Consider the following 18,566-nt stretch of genomic DNA (forward strand, 5'->3'; position numbering starts at 1 on the left):
CGAGAAAGAGAGAGAGACACAAGTCAGGAGGGTCAGGCTGTGTATTAGATATGGTATAATCCTTCCCAGTGCAGGAGGATAATGATTTAGTTAGAGTCGAGAGCAACAGTGATCCCAGCGTTCCCATCCACAGGCGTCATCTTGGATACGAGTCTGCTTCACCTCTGGAGGTGTTCAGGATTACCGGGCAGGACACACGCACGCACACACAGACACACACACACGCATGCAAGCACTCACACATACACTCTCCTCTCTCTCTCTCTCTCTCTCTCTCTCTCTCTCTCTCTCTCTCTCTCTCTCTCTCGCTCTCTCTCTCTCTCTCTCTCTCTCTCTCTCTCTCGTCAATGACACCAAAGACAAACTGACTTTCTAAATGTGCTTTATTCTAGCTATCATTATGAGCATTCTTACCGTCACCATAATCATGGTCCTCCTTATCATCCTAATAATCATCATCATCAACAACTATCATTTAATTGATTTTACTCAAAAGCTAAAGCTGTGATCACAAATAAAATAAATAACATTTGGTCCTTAAATATAATCTAGGCAACATGGTATCAAGGGTTAAAAGAGGAATGCTCTGTTGCTACCCACAGAAAAACATCAAACAGCACTGGACATGACACCAGGACAAGAGAGGGAAGAAAGGAGGGGGGAGGGAAGGAGGGATGGAGGGAGGGAGGGAATGATAGATAGAGAGAGAGAGAGAGAGAGAGAGATGGGGTGAGAGTACATTATGAAAGGCAGGTGACAAAATGAGTAAGAAAGAGAGAGCGATGGAGACACAGTAGATAGAGAGAGAAAGCGAGAGATGGAGAGACAGAAAAAGTGAGAGATGGAGAGAGGTAGAGAACATCTGTGAATGTCTCTGGAACAGTAGTTAATTACAAAAGCTCTGTGAAAGATGAAAGGAGGATCAGACAGACAGAGATGAAAGACAGGATGAAAGCAGACAGGAGCCAGAGGAGGTGAGGAACGAGGGAAAAGGAGGGAATAGAGAGAGAGGCATGCATTTACAGGGAGCTAGGCGGAACAAATAAATCCACATCCACAGTTTACGAGAGAGCAGTATTAAGTGTTGCACCAAAAAACACAATTCAGTTACAGAAGTTGTGTGAACATATTGGTCCGAAGCTAACCACCACACACCTTGGACAACATAACTACAAGTGGACTAATCGCTCCTATAGTTACTGATCAATATGATGATCAATTTTGCAGTGATTAGTAATCTCATATTATGATTAATCATATAATGACAAAATATTACACGTTGATGAAGAGCGACAGGCAAAAGGGAGGTGGAGCTGGAAATCAGGAAATGCCTATCTTATTGGTCGCCTTAGAATTGGCCACCTAACCCTCCTCCAATCAGCAGCAAGATGCAACGAGCTCCATTGCTATCTTTGTCATCATCATCCTCATCTTGTCTGACAGCTGTATCGTCCCTCCCACTGTGTGCTGCCATTACCTTTCCACTTCATCTCTCTTGCTTGCTCCAACCATCACTGACACAGATATGTATGTACATGTTTGGACTTTAAATATCAACTGTGATTCTACTCTAGCCTGCCCTAGTCACCAGAGCCATAGACATACAGAGTCTGCCCAACTCCGTTTCAATCTAGAATTTTGGCATGCCATGTTGGCAACAACAGTTAAAACCTAGTCGCAAGTCATGGACCGTTTGGAGGATAGTTTGTTGAACTCAAATCCGCAGTACCCTATTCCCTACAGTGTGCTACTTTATATGGGGCATGGGGTGTTTTGTGACACAACCTATACAGTATATCTGGCCCGAAAAGTCCATCCTCCAATCAGATCATTTCCTCCAGGACCATCACATGTTGGCAGGCAGTTTTTGTCTCAGTCCCTATTAGCCTTTCCTGAGACAGCTAAGGGTCCTTCTTGCCCCCCTTGGGGGAGGCGGAGTGGGCAGAGGCGGCTGGGGGGCAGGATGTCTGAAGGAGGGAGGTGGCTGGGCCTGGGGCCAACTGAGTGGGTGGGAGGGTGGTAGTGGAGGTTTGGACAGGTGTTACGGGTGTGGTCAGCTTTGGAGCTTGGGAAGGGGCCAGTGTGGGAGCATGAGTGGTGTAAGGGGGAGATGTAGGTGTAGGGACAGGACCTAAAGGTTGGGTCTGTTTTTGGGTATGGGTTGAGGCAGGTTTGGGGGTGGAGGATTGTTTTGAGGTATGGATAGGAACAAGTGGGATTGTGGGGGTAACAGAACATTTAGAAGTGGGTTTTGGGGCAGGGGTTTGGACTGGGGTTTGGACAGCTGGGGTCTGTTTTGGGGTGTGGGCTGAGCCTTTTGGGGCTTGAATTGGAGCAGCGGAGGCGATGGGTGCAGGACTAAGAGAAGCTTTAGAAGTGGGTGTTGGGGTAGGGGTGGAGGTTTGAACAGGGGCTATATGTGGGGTCTGTTTGGCAGTATGGGTAGGGGGAGGTTTGGGGGTAGGAGTTGGAGTTGAGGTTGGGGCCGGAGTTTTAGAACTGGTAGATGTTGGGGTTAGAGTTTGGCTTTGCGTAAGGGCAGGTGAAGGGATAGAGATAGGGGTGGGAGGTTTACTGGAAGAAGGAGTGGGAATCAAGGTTGAGGTTGGGGCTAGGGTGGAAGTGGCGGCTGGGGTGGGGGTTGCAGCTGGGGTGGGGGTTGCGGTTAGGGTTTGGCTCTGAGTGGGAACAGGACTAGAAATAAGGGTAGGGGGACGATTGGAGGGTTGAGAGAGGATAGGGGTAGGGGTACGAGTCTGGGTAGGGATTTGAGAAGGGGTAGGGGTAGGGGTTTGAGAAGGTGTTTGAGAGGGGGTAGGGGTACAAGTCTGGGTAGGAGTTTTAGAAGGGGTAGTAGGGGTTTTAGAAGGTGTTTGAAAGAGGGTAGGGGTACAAGTCTGACTAGGGGTAGGGGTTTGAGAAGGGGTAGGAGTAGGGGTTTGAGAAGGTGTTTGAGAGGGGGTAGGGGTACGAGTCTGGGTAGGGGTAGGGGTTTGAGAAGGTGTTTGAGAGGGGGTAGGGGTACAAGTCTGGGTAGGAGTTTTAGAAGGGGTAGTAGGGGTTTGAGAAGGTGTTTGAGAGGGGGTAGGGGTTCGAGTCTGGGTAGGAGTTTTAGAAGGGGTAGTAGGGGTTTGAGAAGGTGTTTGAGAGGGGGTAGGGGTTCGAGTCTGGGTAGGGGTAGGGGTTTGAGAAGGGGTAGGAGTAGGGGTTTGAGAAAGTGTTTGAGAGGGGGTAGGGGTACGAGTCTGGGTAGGGGTAGGGGTTTGAGAATGGGTAGGAGTAGGGGTTTGAGAAGGTGTTTGAGAGGGGGTAGGGGTATGAGTCTGGGTAGGGGCTTTAGAGGGGGTAGGGGTGGGCCCAGATAGAGGGGAAGGGGAGGGGGGTGTAGGGGAGGGCTTGATTAGGGGGCTCTGGAGAAGAGTGGGGGAGGAAGGTAGGGAGGAGGAGGGGGGAGAGGGGGATGCGAGAGAGGACTTGCGCCCATGGGTTTGTGGAAGTGGGAAAGGGGCACTGACAGAGGAGGGAGGGGGAGTGGAGGAAGGAGAGGGTGAAGAAGAACGAGGGGGAGGTGTAGGGATGGGTTTAGAGCGAGGGGTTGAGGTGAGGGGGGAAGAGGTGGTTACAGAGGAGGGAGGGGGAGTGGAGGAGGGAGAGGGGGAAGAAGAGTGAGGGGGAGGTGTAGGGATGGGTTTGGAGCGAGCGGTTGAGGTGAGGGGAGTAGTTCCGGCAGAGGGAGGGATGGAGCAGGGGGGAGGAGAGGAGGAGCGAGATGGGGGTGTAGGGGTGGGTTTGGGGCGAGGGGTCAGTGGCAGGGCTGGGGTGAGGGAGGAAGGAGTGGGAGCAGGGGAGGGGGTGGCAGAGGAGAGGGGGGTTTGTTTGGGGGAGGAAGAGTAGGAGGCCAGGGGAGAAGCTGAGGTGGGTGTGGCTGCAGGTACAGTGATGGGATGTGTGTGTGTGGCTGTGTGTGTGTGTGCAGGGCAGTGTGTAGAGACAGGATCAGGGAGGGTCTGTATAGAGCCCAGGGTCTGTGCTTGTGTCTGTGCATTGAAGGGGGGCATCTGTAACCGTTGTGCTGGGACTTGGACTGGTAGGGGAGTAGTCAACACCCCCACACTGCCACCCCTGGTTAGCTGCGTCCCAGCCAGGAACGAGGCTGGCAGCAGGTTACCTCCAGAGGCCTTCCGCTGGAGAGGGGGGTGAGGCTGCATGCTTGCCCAGGATCGATGAGGCAGGGTGGGCTGCGAGGCGGAGCGGAGTCTGGCCTCCTGGGTGAGCCTCCCCAGTGCAGGCAGGCCCTGGTTGCTGCCTCCTCCGTGACGCAACAGTGCCTCCTTGGCCCCCTGCTGGCCAGCCATGGAACTGCAAGTGTCTGACATGACACTGGTGGCTGCAGTTGGATTCACGTGGTAGAACAGATGTGGTGTGGTGGCCCCTCCTACCTTGGGGATTCCTGGGGTTCCACCCATCACTGAAGGGTGTTCCGGGTGGAGGCGGAGACTGTAGTGCAGGGTCCTTCCTAATTGGACCGACGTGGGGACAGAGGAGGCCGGTGTGGGTGGGGTTTGAGCAACAGGGGATGATATCACACCTCCCGGGGGGGCCATGGGGAAGGGCGAGGGGGAGGGGAAGGCAGGAAACCCCCCTCTAGGGGACAGCCCTCCCCCTCCCATCCCTCCTACCCCCATCATCCCAATGAGGGAACTCACAGAGGGGCGCAGGGGCTGCAGGACAGGGGGCCGCGGGGGGGAGAGAGGGAAGGAGACGGAAGGTGATGGAGAGATGGAGGGGAAGAATATAGCGCCCCCTAGCGCATGTTGCTGCTGTAGTTGATGTTGTAGCTGCTGTTGCTGCTGCTGCTGGTGCATGAGGGCGATGGCCACGTTAGTCGTAGCGGCCGCTGTCTGGAGCGGAGCGTGGATCAGTGGAGCCCAGATCAGTGGGTGGGGCCTAGGGGAGACCGTACCACTTCCTCCCGTGGCCCCCCCCCTTCCAGCAGCGGCAGCAGCGATGGCCTCCTGCATGGCTGGCATGCTGTCGTGTTTAACGATCTGCTGAACCAGCATGCTGTCACAGGAGCCCAGCCCCCCCATGGCTAGCCCCGCCCCCCCTCCTCCTCGACCCCCACGCCCCAAACCGCTGCCCCCCGCCATGGAACCCGCCTGGGACGACTTCCTCATCAGGATAGAGTTCTTCCTACCTGCAGAGGAGAACAAAGAGAGAGAAGAGACTAGAATGAAACGATCAAAACAGAAACAAACTGATGGAGGGGATGGTTACTGTTCTTGTTTGACACAAATGGGCGAAAACAAGAGCAAGAACAAAGTTGTAGAAAATAAAGTGACGATCAAACAACACAGTTGTAATGAGGCTGACAGGGCTGAGTGGCTGATTAAAGATCACAAACAGAACCAGGTGTCTTCTCTTACAGTGAGGGAAAAAAGTATTTGATCCCCTGCTGATTTTGTACGTTTGCCCACTGACAAAGAAATGATCAGTCTATAATTTTAATGGTAGGTTTATTTGAACAGTGAGAGACAGAATAACAACAAAAACAAAAAAAACACATGTCAAAAATGTTATAAATTGATTTGCATTTTAATGAGGGAAATAAGTATTTGAACCCCTCTCAAACAGAAAGATTTCTGGCTCCCAGGTGTCTATTATACAGGTAACGAGCTGAGATTAGGAGCACACTCTTAAAGGAGTGCTCATAATCTCAGCTTGTTACCTGTATAAAAGACACCTGTCCACAGATGCAATCAATCAATCAGATTCCAAACTCTCCACCAAGGCCAAGACCAAAGAGCTCTCCAAGGATGTCAGGGAAAAAATTGTAGACCTACACAAGGCTGGAATGGGCTACTGTTAGGCCTACTGCTGCTAGGTAGCTCTCTCTCTGCTCTCTCCCTCCCCTCTGTCTGTCCTTGATTGCAGGAGTGAAGTCTGGTGTGCGGGAGTCAGGGTTCCAGCTGCAGCTCATTCACCATAATCACCTCAGCCTTTAAGACCCGGTCAAACTTGCCACTCATCGTCAGATCATAGTCAAGACTACCATATTATTGGAACCTGACTCCTGCCTCCGCTTCACTCCTGCCACCACCATCCTGCTTACCACTACCGGACCTTCCTTTTGGACTCACCACGGACACTAGGACGTTACGGTACCACTCCTGCTCTGAACCTGGATCTGTTACCCTCCCTGTTAACCTGGACTTGCTCTTCCCCTATTATTGGAAACCTGGACAAATTGAACTTTTGTAAATAAACCTGTTAAAACTTCTCTGGCTCGGTGTAGTTGTCTGCATTTGGGTTCATTTCTAGTTAAATCGTGACAGTATGATCTGACCAACATGAACCCAGCAGACAGTAGCTCGGATACCACCCCAGAGTGCACTCAGATTCGGACTGCCATAGCCAATCAGGGCATTTTACTTGGCCAACATGATACCTTGTTTAAGACTATTTCTGAGAACAGTCAGGTGCTGCTTAATCAGGTTCAATTACTCACCAATCAAGTGTCTGCCCTTACTACTCAAGTTAATAATGCACCCCTCGTGCATGGCATACAAACTGCTCCTTCTCCTGCTCCGCCTGTTTTTCTTGCCCCTCCAGCCCAGATCAGAGAGCCTTTTGTTCCTGCTCCAGAGCGCTATGACGGGAACATGGGAACCTGTGGTGATTTTTTGACTCAGTGCTCGTTGGTGTTTGAACAACAGCCCCTCACCTATGCCTCCGAAAGAGCCCGTATTGCCTACCTTATCAACTCTACTAGCGGTTCCGCTCGTTCCTGGGGATCCGCGGTCTGGGAGAGCCAGTCGGACATTTGCAACGCTTACGTTGCCTTCACCACTGAGATGAGGAAGGTTTTCGACCACCCCGTACGGGCAAGGAGGCTGCTAAACGTTTGTTGTCTCTTCGGCAGGGGTCTCGCAGTGTGGCGGAGATGGCAGTGGAGTTTCGAACTTTAGCGGCAGTGAGTGGTTGGAATGACGAGGCATTACAAGGAGTGTTCATTAATGCTTTGGCTGAGACCTTGAAGAATGAATTGGTGTCATATGATGAATCGCCTACGCTGGATAATCTTATTTCACTCACCATCAGGTTGGATAATCGGATTCGGGAGCGCCGCCGGGAGAGGAGTGGTAGTTCCAAGCAACCTGTCTGTCGTCGACCAACTCCTCCCCGCCTCTTCCCTAAGGAGAGGGCCGAGTCTTCCCGAGTCGATACTAGGAGCACTGAATCCGAAGCCATGGAGGTGGGTCGTGCACGGTTGTCCTCAGAGGAGCGGGCACGTCGTATTCAGGCTCGGGTCTGCCTGTATTGTGGAGAAGCTGGTCATTTCGTTCCTTCCTGCCCAGTTCGTCCGGGAAAAGGGCCGGCTCATCATTAATGGGAGAAGTTTTGGTGAGCCGAGCAGCGGATTCTTCCTCTTCTCCCCGCATTCTGCTCCAGGCATCCCTCCAGTGGCAGTCCCAGGTTTTCCCTGTTAGTGCGCTGGTTGACTCTGGTGCCGATGAAAGCTTTTTGGATCGAGAGTTGGCTCAACAAATGGATTTAGAGACTGTACCTATGGACCATCCGCTGCAGGCTAAGGGTCTAAATCAGGGGTGTCAAACTCATTTTAGCTCAGGGGCCACATGGAGGAAAATCTATTCCCAAGTGGGCCGGACCGGAAAAATCATGGTATATATAACTTAAAAACAACAACTTCAGATTGTTTTCTTTGTTTTAATACGATCAACATACAACATAAAGCTGGAGCCTGAGGACAGTGTGTCCAAAATAGTACAAGCACAACATCACTATTAATCATAAAACACGTCAAGTTTATTTGAAAATTCTAAAGAAAAAGAACACACAAACACACAATGCCTCAGTGATTAACAGAACTGTTTCACAGATCACAGAACTATATCAGGGTGTCATTTCTCAGGCAGAAATGTAGATAAAAATAATGAAATCCTGTTCCCCAAACAAGTGCAAGAACCACATAGTCAAGAATAGGTTAAATATACAAATAAAATAAAATCAATTAAAAACAATAGCACATCAACATAAAAACATATAAACATAAAGCTGGAGCCTGAGGACAGTGTCCAAAAGCACAACATCACTATTAATCATAAAACACCTCAAGTTATTTGAAAGTTCTGAGGACAAAGAACACACAAACACACAATGCCTCAGTGATTCACAGAAGTATATCACAGATCACAGAACTATATCAGGGTGTCATTTCTCAGGCAGAAATGTAGATACAAATAATGAAATCCTGTTCCCCAAACAAGTGCAAGAACCACAGAGTCAAGAATAGGTTAAATATACAAATAAAAACAATAGCACATCAACATAAAAACATAAACATAAATCTGAAAGCGTTGCTCAAACTCCCGTAACAGTCCCGTTATTTTATCTTTGAACCGCTTCATGTCTGCCACATGTTGGGTCGCGCACACATTTTTCAGACAGGGGAAGTGAGCTGCATCACCACCGGCAAGTTGCGTCTCCCACAATGACAGCTTCAACTTGAAAGAACGTATGCTGTCATAATACTGCGTGACAACTTTGTTGCGCCCTTGCAGCTGTTTGTTCAAGTTATTCAGGTGCTCTGTAACATCCACCATAAATGCAAGGTCCTGCATCCATTCTGCGGAATGAAATTCTAACACTGGTTTGCCCTTTTCTTCCATGAACTGTTCAATTTCTTCTCGTAAATCAAAGAAACGCCTCAGCACAGCACCTCGGCTTAACCATCTTACCTCAGTGTGGTATGGCAGGCCATAGATGTGGTCTTTCTCTCTGAGAAGGCTGTCAAACTGACGGTGATTCAGGCTTCTGGATCGGATGAAATTAACAGTTTGGATGACCACCTTCATGACGTTATCCATCTTTAATGACTTGCAACACAAAGCCTCCTGGTGCAAAATACAGTGAAAAGTCAAAAAATCACGTCCTCCATTTGCAGATTGCACTTTCTCTCTGAACTTTGTCACAACGCCTGCTTTTTTCCCGATCATTGAGGGCGCACCATCTGTAGCCAGGCTGACAGCGCGGGACCAGTCCACTCCGACCCTGTCCAGCGCGCCGACGAGTGCGGTAAAAATATCAGCTGCTGTCGTTGTATCTGTCATCGGCACCAACTCCACGAACTCCTCGGTGACGGTCAATGTGTCATCAACTCCGCGGATGAAAATGGCCAGTTGTGCAACATCTGTAATGTCCGTGCTTTCATCAATTGCAACCGAAAACGCAATAAATGACTTTACTTTTTGCTTCAACTGGCTGTCCAAATCCACTGAAAGATCGGAAATCCTGTCTGCAACTGTGTTTCTTGTCAGGCTGATATTTGCAAAAGCCTGCCGCTTTTCAGGGCACACAATCTACGCTGCCTTCATCATGCATGTTTTTACAAATTCACCCTCACTAAATGGTTTTGAAGCCACTGTGATTTCATTAGCAATGAGGTAGCTAGCTTTCACTGCAGCGTCACTGATGTCTCGGCTGTGAGTAAACACAGACTGCTGTTCCTTCAGACCCGCCAACAGTTCATTCACCTTCTCTCATCTCCGCTGTCCTTGAAAGTTGTCATATTTGTCGGCATGAAGACTCACATAGTGGCGACGAAGGTTATATTCTTTCAGCACTGCAACATGCTCTGAACACACCAAACATACAGCTTTCCCATTCAATTCCGTGAATAAATAGGATGACAATTTTTCTTGGAACACTCTGCACTCTGCGTCCACTTTTCTCTTTTTTGACAGAGACATATTGGGGCAATGAGGGTGCCAAAGCACATAATGTTAAAAGTAGAAGCCGTAATAAATATCGTGGGCAAAACAAAGTAGCTCATTGGCTGCACGTGCTTGACCTACTTGCTCTGCCCCGGTATAAACAGTTTGCTTGCTTAACACAATTGCTATTGCGCCATCCAGTGGACGCAATTGGAACAGCAGTTTATTTAATTGAAAAATTGCAGCGCATTTTTATACTTTACAAAAAAAAAAAAAAAAAAAAAATGTTTTTTTTTTTTTTTTTTTTTTCTAAATCATCTCGCGGGCCGGATTAAACCCGTTTGCGGGCCTGATCTGGCCCGCGGGCCGTACGTTTGACACCCCTGGTCTAAATGGACAATTGTTGACCCGTATTACTCATCAGACTGTGCCTGTTTGTCTCAGAGTGTCGGGTAATCATCAGGAGAACATTCAGTTTCACATCATTGACTGCCCTCAGACTCCCCTGATCCTTGGTATCCCCTGGCTCATAAGACACAATCCACACATTGATTGGGTGACAGGTAGAATTGTTTCATGGAGCACATTTTGTCATGTGAATTGTTTGTGTTCTGCTCAGACCCCTGCCAGCACTGTGCCTCAACCTCCACTGGAGTCCATGGATCTCTCTGCTGTCCCTGACGTGTATCATGACCTGGCATCCGTTTTCTGCAAACACAGAGCTACTTCTCTTCCTCCTCACCGGCCTTACGACTGCGCCATTGACCTCCAGCCAGGAGCCCCTCTCCCCAGCAGTCGCCTGTACAATCTCTCCCGCCCGGAGACGGAGGCTATGGAGAACTACATTCGGGACTCCTTGGCGGCAGGTATTATTCGTCCTTCCTCGTCACCTGTAGGAGCAGGATTCTTTTTTGTTGGAAAGAAGGATAAGACCCTCAGACCCTGTATTGATTTCCGTGGACTTAACAACATCACCATTAAGAACAAATATTCTCTGCCTTTAATTAATTCTGCTTTTCCCCTCCTACATGGTGCAACTATCTTTACCAAACTGGATCTACGAAATGCGTATCACCTGGTGCGCATTCGTAAGGGTGATGAATGGAAGACTGCCTTCAACACACCCTTGGGACATTTTGAGTATCTGGTCATGCCTTTTGGGTTGTCTAATGCCCCTGCTGTTTTTCAGGCACTAGTGAACGATGTCCTTCGGGACATGTTGAATCGTTTTGTTTTTGTCTATCTGGATGATATCCTGATTTTCTCTGAGTCCTCCCAGGAACATGAACTGCATGTGGGCCAGGTGTTGCAAAGGTTGTTGGAGAACAAGCTATTTGTGAAGATGGAGAAATGTGAGTTTCATGTGTCTGAGACCTCTTTTTTGGGTTACATAATAGCTCAGGGGGAGTTGCGGATGGACCCAGCTAAGATCTCTGCTGTCACGGACTGGCCAGCCCCCTCCACCCGCAAACAACTTCAACGATTCCTGGGGTTTGCAAACTTCTACAGGAGGTTCATCAAGGACTACAGCCGCATTGCGGCGCCACTCACCGCTCTCACCTCCATCTCACGACCGTTCGCTTGGAATGAAGGGGCCGAATCAGCGTTCGAAGAACTGAAACATCGCTTCGCCTCGGCTCCCATTCTGATGCAGCCGGACCCCGACCGCCAGTTTGTCGTAGAGGTGGATGCATCCGACACTGGGGTAGGTGCGGTGTTGTCACAACGTTCTCCTGAAGATAACAAACTGCATCCCTGTGCTTTTCTTTCAAGGAAACTTTCTCAGGCAGAGAGAAATTATGATGTTGGCAATCGTGAACTGCTCGCCGTTAAGCTGGCTCTCGAGGAGTGGCGGCATTGGTTGGAGGGGGCGGAACAACCCTTCATCGTTTGGACGGATCATAAGAATCTGGCATACATCCAGTCAGCGAAGCAGCTCAACCCCCGTCAAGCCAGGTGGGCACAATTTTTTGGGAGATTCAATTTTTCTCTGTCTTACCGTCCTGGGTCACGCAACGTCAAGCCTGACGCCCTGTCTCGTGTTCATTCGGCTGTTGATACTGGTAGTAACCCTGAACCCATCTTGCCTCCTACCAGCAGTATTGCGGCCATCACATGTGACATCGAGGGGATTGTTAGACAGGCTCAACATCATCAAGCTGACCCTGGGAGGGGTCCTCCTAACCGGTTGTTTGTCCCTGAGGCTGTTCGCTCCCAGGTACTTCAGTGGGCTCACTTGTCTCCCCTTACCTGTCACCCTGGAGTTACGCGGACCCTTGACTTTGTGCGACGGAAGTTCTGGTGGCCCAGGATGGAGGCGGACACTCAAGCCTTCATTGCTGCTTGTACGGTATGTGCACGAAGTAAAAACTCCACCCAGGCCAGCGCTGGTCATCTACGACCTCTGCCAATACCCAGCCGGCCCTGGTCGCACATTGCCATGGATTTTGTCACTGGACTTCCCCCCTCGTCCGGAAAGACTGTCATTTTTACTGTGATTGATCGTTTTTCTAAGTTCGCTCATTTTTTGGCTCTACCTAAACTGCCCACGGCCAGAGAGACGGCTGATATTTTGGTTGAACATGTGTTCCGCTTTCATGGTTTACCCTCTGATATTGTCTCTGACAGGGGTCCCCAGTTTGTCTCCCAGGTATGGAAGGCGTTCTGTAAAGCTTTGGGCATCACATCCAGCCTGTCCTCGGGATATCATCCCCAGACCAACGGGCAAGCCGAGAGAGCGAACCAGGAGATGGAGACCGCTCTCCGCTGTGTCACAGGGTCTAACCCTGGGTCATGGAGCTCCATGCTCCCCTGGGTGGAATATGCTCATAACACCTTGACTAACGCTTCCTCTGGTTTGTCTCCCTTTCTGTGTGCTCTGGGTTATCAACCTCCCCTGTTCCCTTCTCAAGAGAGGGAACTGGCGGTACCCTCGGTGCAGTCCCACATGCGCCGCTGCTTCAAGGTCTGGAGGAAGGCCAGGGTAGCTCTGTCCCGAGCTTCGTCATACATGCAGAGGCAAGCCAACCGTCACCGGTCCCAGGCTCCCGGTTACTCTCCTGGTCAAGAGGTATGGCTTAAGTCACGTGATCTTCCATTGAAAGTGGAGTCTAAGAAGATGGCGCCGCGTTTTATAGGACCGTTCAAGATACTGTCTATTGTTAACCCCTGCGCAGTTAAGCTACAGCTTCCTGCCTCCCTACGGGTTCATTCCACTTTTCATGTTTCACAGATTAAGCCTGTGTCTGTTAGCCCTCTGTGCCCGCCCTCTCGTCCCCCTCCTCCGCCCAGGATCGTGGGTGGGGGTCCTGTCTACACTGTCCGGCGACTTCTGGATGTTCGCCGCCAGGGTCGTGGTTTCCAGTACCTGGTGGATTGGGAGGGTTATGGTCCTGAGGAACGTTCCTGGGTGCCCAGGAGCTTCATTGTGGATCCTGCTCTGGTCCATGAATTTCATAGGTTACATCCCGATAAACCCTGTCGGCCGCCAGGTGGCGTCCGTAGAGGGGGGGGTACTGTTAGGCCTACTGCTGCTAGGTAGCTCTCTCTCTGCTCTCTCCCTCCCCTCTGTCTGTCCTTGATTGCAGGAGTGAAGTCTGGTGTGCGGGAGTCAGGGTTCCAGCTGCAGCTCATTCACCATAATCACCTCAGCCTTTAAGACCCGGTCAAACTTGCCACTCATCGTCAGATCATAGTCAAGACTACGATATTATTGGAACCTGACTCCTGCCTCCGCTTCACTCCTGCCACCACCATCCTGCTTACCACTACCGGACCTTCCTTTTGGACTCACCACGGACACTAGGACGTTACGGTACCACTCCTGCTCTGAACCTGGATCTGTTACCCTCCCTGTTAACCTGGACTTGCTCTTCCCCTATTATTGGAAACCTGGACAAATTGAACTTTTGTAAATAAACCTGTTAAACCTTCTCTGGCTCGGTGTAGTTGTCTGCATTTGGGTTCATATCTAGTTAAATCGTGACAGCTACAAGACCATCGCCAAGCAGCTTGGTGAGAAGGTGACAACAGTTGGTGCGATTATTCGCAAATGGAAGAAACACAAAAGAACTGTCAATCTCCCTCGGCCTGGGGCTCCATGCAAGATCTCACCTCGTGGAGTTGCATTTATCATGTGAAACGGTGAGGAATCTGCCCAGAACTACACGGGAGGATCTTGTCAATGATCTCAAGGCAGCTGGGACCATAGTCACCAAGAAAACAATTGGTAACACACTACGCCATGAAGGACTGAAATCCTGCAGCGCCCGCAAGGTCCCCCTGCTCAAGAAAGCACATATACAGGACCGTCTGAAGTTTGCCAATGAACATCTGAATGATTCAGAGGAGAACTGGGTGAAAGTGTTGTGGTCAGATGAGACCAAAATCGAGTTCTTTGGCATCAACTCAATTCGCCGTGTTTGGAGGAGGAGGAATGCTGCCTATGACCCCAAGAACACCATCCCCACCATCAAACATGGAGGTGGAAACATTATGCTTTGGGGGTGTTTTCTGCTAAGGGGACAGGACAACTTCACTGCATCAAAGGGACGATGGACGGGGCAATGTACCGTCAAATCTTGGGTGAGAACCTCCTTCCCTCAGCCAGGGCATTGAAAATGGGTCGTGGATGGGTATTCCAGCATGACAATGACCCAAAACACAAGGCCAAGGCAACAAAGGAGTGGCTCAAGAAGAAGCACATTAAGGTCCTGGAGTGGCCTAGCCAGTCTCCAGACCTTAATCCTATAGAAAATCTGTGGAGGGAGCTGAAGGTTCGAGTTGCCAAACGTCAGCCTCGAAACCTTAATGACTTGGAGAAGATCTGCAAAGAGGAGTGGGACAGAATCCCTCTTGAGATGTGTGCAAACCTGGTGGCCAACTACAAGAAACGTCTGACCTCTGTGATTGCCAACAAGGGTTTTGCCACCAAGTACTAAGTCATGTTTTGCAGAGGGGTCAAATACTTATTTCCCTCATTAAAATGCAAATCAATTTATAACATTTTTGTTGTTATTCTGTCTCTCACTGTTCAAATAAACCTACCATTAAAATTATAGACTGATCATGTCTTTGTCAGTGGGCAAACGTACAAAATCAGCAGGGGATCAAATACTTTTTTCCCTCACTGTAGGTCTCTGTTCTATTAGCTCTCTGAGATTTTCTTTCAGTTTCTCGCTCCCTTAACCTGCTTCGAAGGGCTTCTGCAACTGTAAGGTCACTTTACAAAGCGCTTTAGAAATACAATCTGAATTGATTAGAAAAATGCTATTCACTGGCAAGGTCTTTGCACAAAGCGCTATAGAAATGAAACTGAATTGAAAACTGTAAGTCATTGCAAGTAATGGACCGATTGGCAGATGCTTGAGCCAATCGGGAGAGGTATAGTACCGATGCGGTCCAACCGGTCGACGGCAACGGTCTCGAAGGCCCGCCTCATCATGGGGTGTTCCTCCAGGACCTCGTTGAAGCTGTCCACGCTGAGGGAGTAGAGACGACAGTACGTATCCGCTCTGACGCTCGCCGTCCTCCGGCCCCGAGTCAACAGACAGATCTCTGAGAGAGAGGGAGAGAGAGAGAGAGAGAGTGAGATTAGGAGAGAGAGAGGAGGGAGGGGAGGTGTGGATGAAGAGGGAGAAGGGAAGAGGGGTGGGAGAGAGTGGAAAAAATAAGATTTTGTTGAAGAAATTGTAAAATTAAAGAAGTGATTACTCTAACTCACAACCACACCTCTCCCCTTCTCTTTTTCCTCACCCTGTCCTTATCCTCACCCCTCCCTCCCCCTTCTACCTCCTCTCCTCACCCCCAAAGTAGGACCCGTCACTGAGTTTGGTCTCCTTGTTTCCGCGGGTGAGTATGCCGACTCGTCCGTGTTGGATGAAGTACATCTTGCGTCCCATCGTGCCCTCACGGATGATTAAGTCATTGGGCTGGAACACCTCGAAGCGAAGCTTGGTCAGCACCGCCGTCACAAAGTTAGGGTCCGCGTTAGCAAACAGCGGCATGTGAGCCACCAGGCTACGGCAGTTAAAGCTAACTATCGCCTGAGAGAGGGAGAAAAAGAGGGGGAGAAAGAGAGAGGGAGAAAGAGAGGGGGAGAAAGAGAGAGGGAGAAAGAGAGGGGGAGAAAGAGAGGGGGAGGGAGAGGAGTTGGGAAGTGAGTTAAAATGCACAAGAACTGAATTGTATCAGTACATTTTCATTTTCTTTAATGTAAAATGTGTTTGAGGCAGTTTGAATCGACTGGCTTGAGCAGTTTTATTGTTGTTGTTATGCTACAGCTAGCTTTCGTAACTTGTAACTGTGTGTGTGCGTGTATGCCTGCATGCGTGCCTCGTGCGTGTGTGTGTGTGTACGTGTCTCGTGCGTGTGTGTGTGCACGTGCATTGTGTGTGTGTGTTACCTCCTTTAGCGGTTCGCTGAGTTCACCCAGTATGTTCTCCTCGTCAAACATCTTGCCCTGGAAGCGATGCTCGTAGTACTCATGAATCCGCTGACGGACATCTGCAGGGAGCTTATGGAACGACATGTACTGCTCCACCTGCTTATACTGGAACACAACATCAATACAACGTCAATACAACGGTAATACAACGTCAATACAACATTAATACAACATCAATACAATATTAATACAACGTGAATACAACATTAATACAACGTTAATACAACATTAATACAACGTTAATACAACGGTAATATAACGTGAATACAACATTAATACAACGTTAATATAACGCAATGGAGAGAGAGGGGGAGGGAGGGATAGAGGAATGAAGAGAGAGAGATGGAGGGAGGGATAGAGGAATGAGAGAGAGAGATGGAGGGAGGGAGGGAGGGAGGGATAGAGGAATGGAGAGAGAGATGGAGGGTGGGATAGAGGAATGGAGAGAGAGATGGAGGGAGGGATAGAGGAATGGAGAGAGAGAGATGGAGGGAGGGATAGAGGAATGGAGAGAGAGATGGAGGGAGGGATAGAGGAATGGAGAGAGAGAGATGGAGGGAGGGATAGAGGAATGGAGAGAGAGATGGAGGGAGGGATAGAGGAATGGAGAGAGAGATGGAGGGAGGGATAGAGGAATGGAGAGAGAGATGGAGGGAGGGATAGAGGAATGGAGAGAGAGATATGGTGGGAGGGATAGAGGAATGGAGAGAGAGATGGAGGGAGGGATAGAGGAATGGAGAGATGGAGGGAGAGATAGAGGAATGAGAGAGAGATGGCAGGAGGGATAGAGGAATGGAGAGAGAGAGATGGAGGGAGGGATAGTGGAATGGAGAGAGAGATATGGCGGGAGGGATAGAGGAATGGAGAGAGAGATGGAGGGAGGGATAGAGGAATGGAGAGAGATGGAGGGAGAGATAGAGGAATGGAGAGAGATGGAGGGAGAGATAGAGGAATGAGAGAGAGATGGCAGGAGGGATAGAGGAATGGAGAGAGAGAGATGGAGTGAGGGATAGAGAGGGTCCTAATCTCTTACTTTCTCCTGGTACTGTCGTCGTGAGGAGTCCAGGGACTGTATGAGAGCGGTGGCATGGCCGATGAACATGGCATAGCAGGTGGCACCAATGATCATACTGAGCATGGTGAGCCACACGTCTGTCATGCCCTCTGGAGCCTGGGCACCGTAGCCAATACACAACATGTGGCTCATCGCCTTGAACAGGGCATATGAGTATTGGATCCCCCACGTATCATTCTGGACAGTGAGAGAGATAGAGAGAGAGAGTTAAACAGGCTATTGGAGACCGCCCACATGTCATTCTACAGAGGGAGACAGAGAAGAAGAGGAAGAGGGAGAGGGAGAGGAAGGTGGAAGAGAGGGAGGGAGGTAATAGCTACAACCTAGGCTATATCTGGGACTGTAAAGTGCTCATTGCTTTTCCACTTCCTGCTGTGTAAAACAGACTACTCACAGGCAAAAAGCTAGAGAATAATAATAATCATAATCATCATAAAATGGCCCTAAAATATGTTATAAACCCAGTGTGTGTTAGCCAATCATGCAATGAAGCATGATGAATATTAGAGACCTACAGTATACAGTATTTATCTCAGGCTGAGTGTGTGTGAGATTGTGTGTGTGATTGTGTGTGTGTGTGTGTGTGTGTGTGAGATTGTGTGTGTGATTGTGTGTGTGTGTGTGTGTGTGTGTGTGTGTGTGAGTGAGTGATTGTGTTTGTGATTGATGGTGTGTGTGTGAGGCCAATTATATCCTGTTCTGTTAAATGGTCCGGCGGGTGGCACGTGGCGTTCTCTGGGGGAGAACTCTCAGCATCAGCTGGCCTAGCAACAGTCACCCCGGCAACCACTGAGGAAACACTACCGAGACGTGAGTCAGCGAAACACACAACCGTGTGTGTGTATGTGCGTGTGTTTGTGTGGGCGTGGGTGTGTTCATATCTCCATCTACTCCATCTGTAGGATGTTTAAATTGGGACATGTTTTATTGTGTTGATAGTCCCTTTTATTCCGACCAGACATGCTGCTACATGAGCCAATTAACTAACACAGAGAGCAAACAACATCCATCAAGAGGACACACACACTCCCCCTCTCTCTCTCTCTCTCTCTCTCTCTCTCTCTCTCTCTCTCTCACTCTCTGTTTACACACACATTCGGTCCACATACCCCGTAATCAGTGCACACAAACACACAATATCAATAATATCACACACTGTGCACACAAGCCCTCCATTTGTGAGTGTGTCAACATTTCTCTCCATGTCTCAGTCCCCATGTAACTAACTCACCACCTTGTTGTTCTTGGAGACCCAGCAGTCAGACAGACAGAAAGACAGATAGACAGACAGACAGATAAACAGACAGGCATG

At 49.6% G+C, this 18,566-nt stretch overlaps 1 protein-coding gene across 1 annotated transcript in view; it reads right to left on the reverse strand.

Annotated features, from left to right (window-relative positions):
* Positions 1-365: 365 nt before the first annotated feature.
* The window catches only part of LOC311107810 (uncharacterized protein), a gene marked incomplete at its 5' end in the record, with an annotated part of 20,370 nt that continues 2,169 nt past the window's right edge, over positions 366-18,566 (reverse strand). The window contains 5 exons of the mRNA XM_084150364.1: positions 366-5,197; positions 15,126-15,290; positions 15,538-15,778; positions 16,138-16,284; positions 17,213-17,431. Coding sequence (XP_084006490.1) covers positions 1,902-5,197; positions 15,126-15,290; positions 15,538-15,778; positions 16,138-16,284; positions 17,213-17,431 — 4,068 coding nt within the window. The 3' untranslated portion in view covers positions 366-1,901. The remainder of the gene's footprint in view (positions 5,198-15,125; positions 15,291-15,537; positions 15,779-16,137; positions 16,285-17,212; positions 17,432-18,566) is intronic.

Source organism: Coregonus lavaretus, assembly GCF_964263955.1.
Source record: "Coregonus lavaretus genome assembly, chromosome: 3".
Taxonomy (NCBI): domain Eukaryota; kingdom Metazoa; phylum Chordata; class Actinopteri; order Salmoniformes; family Salmonidae; genus Coregonus; species Coregonus lavaretus.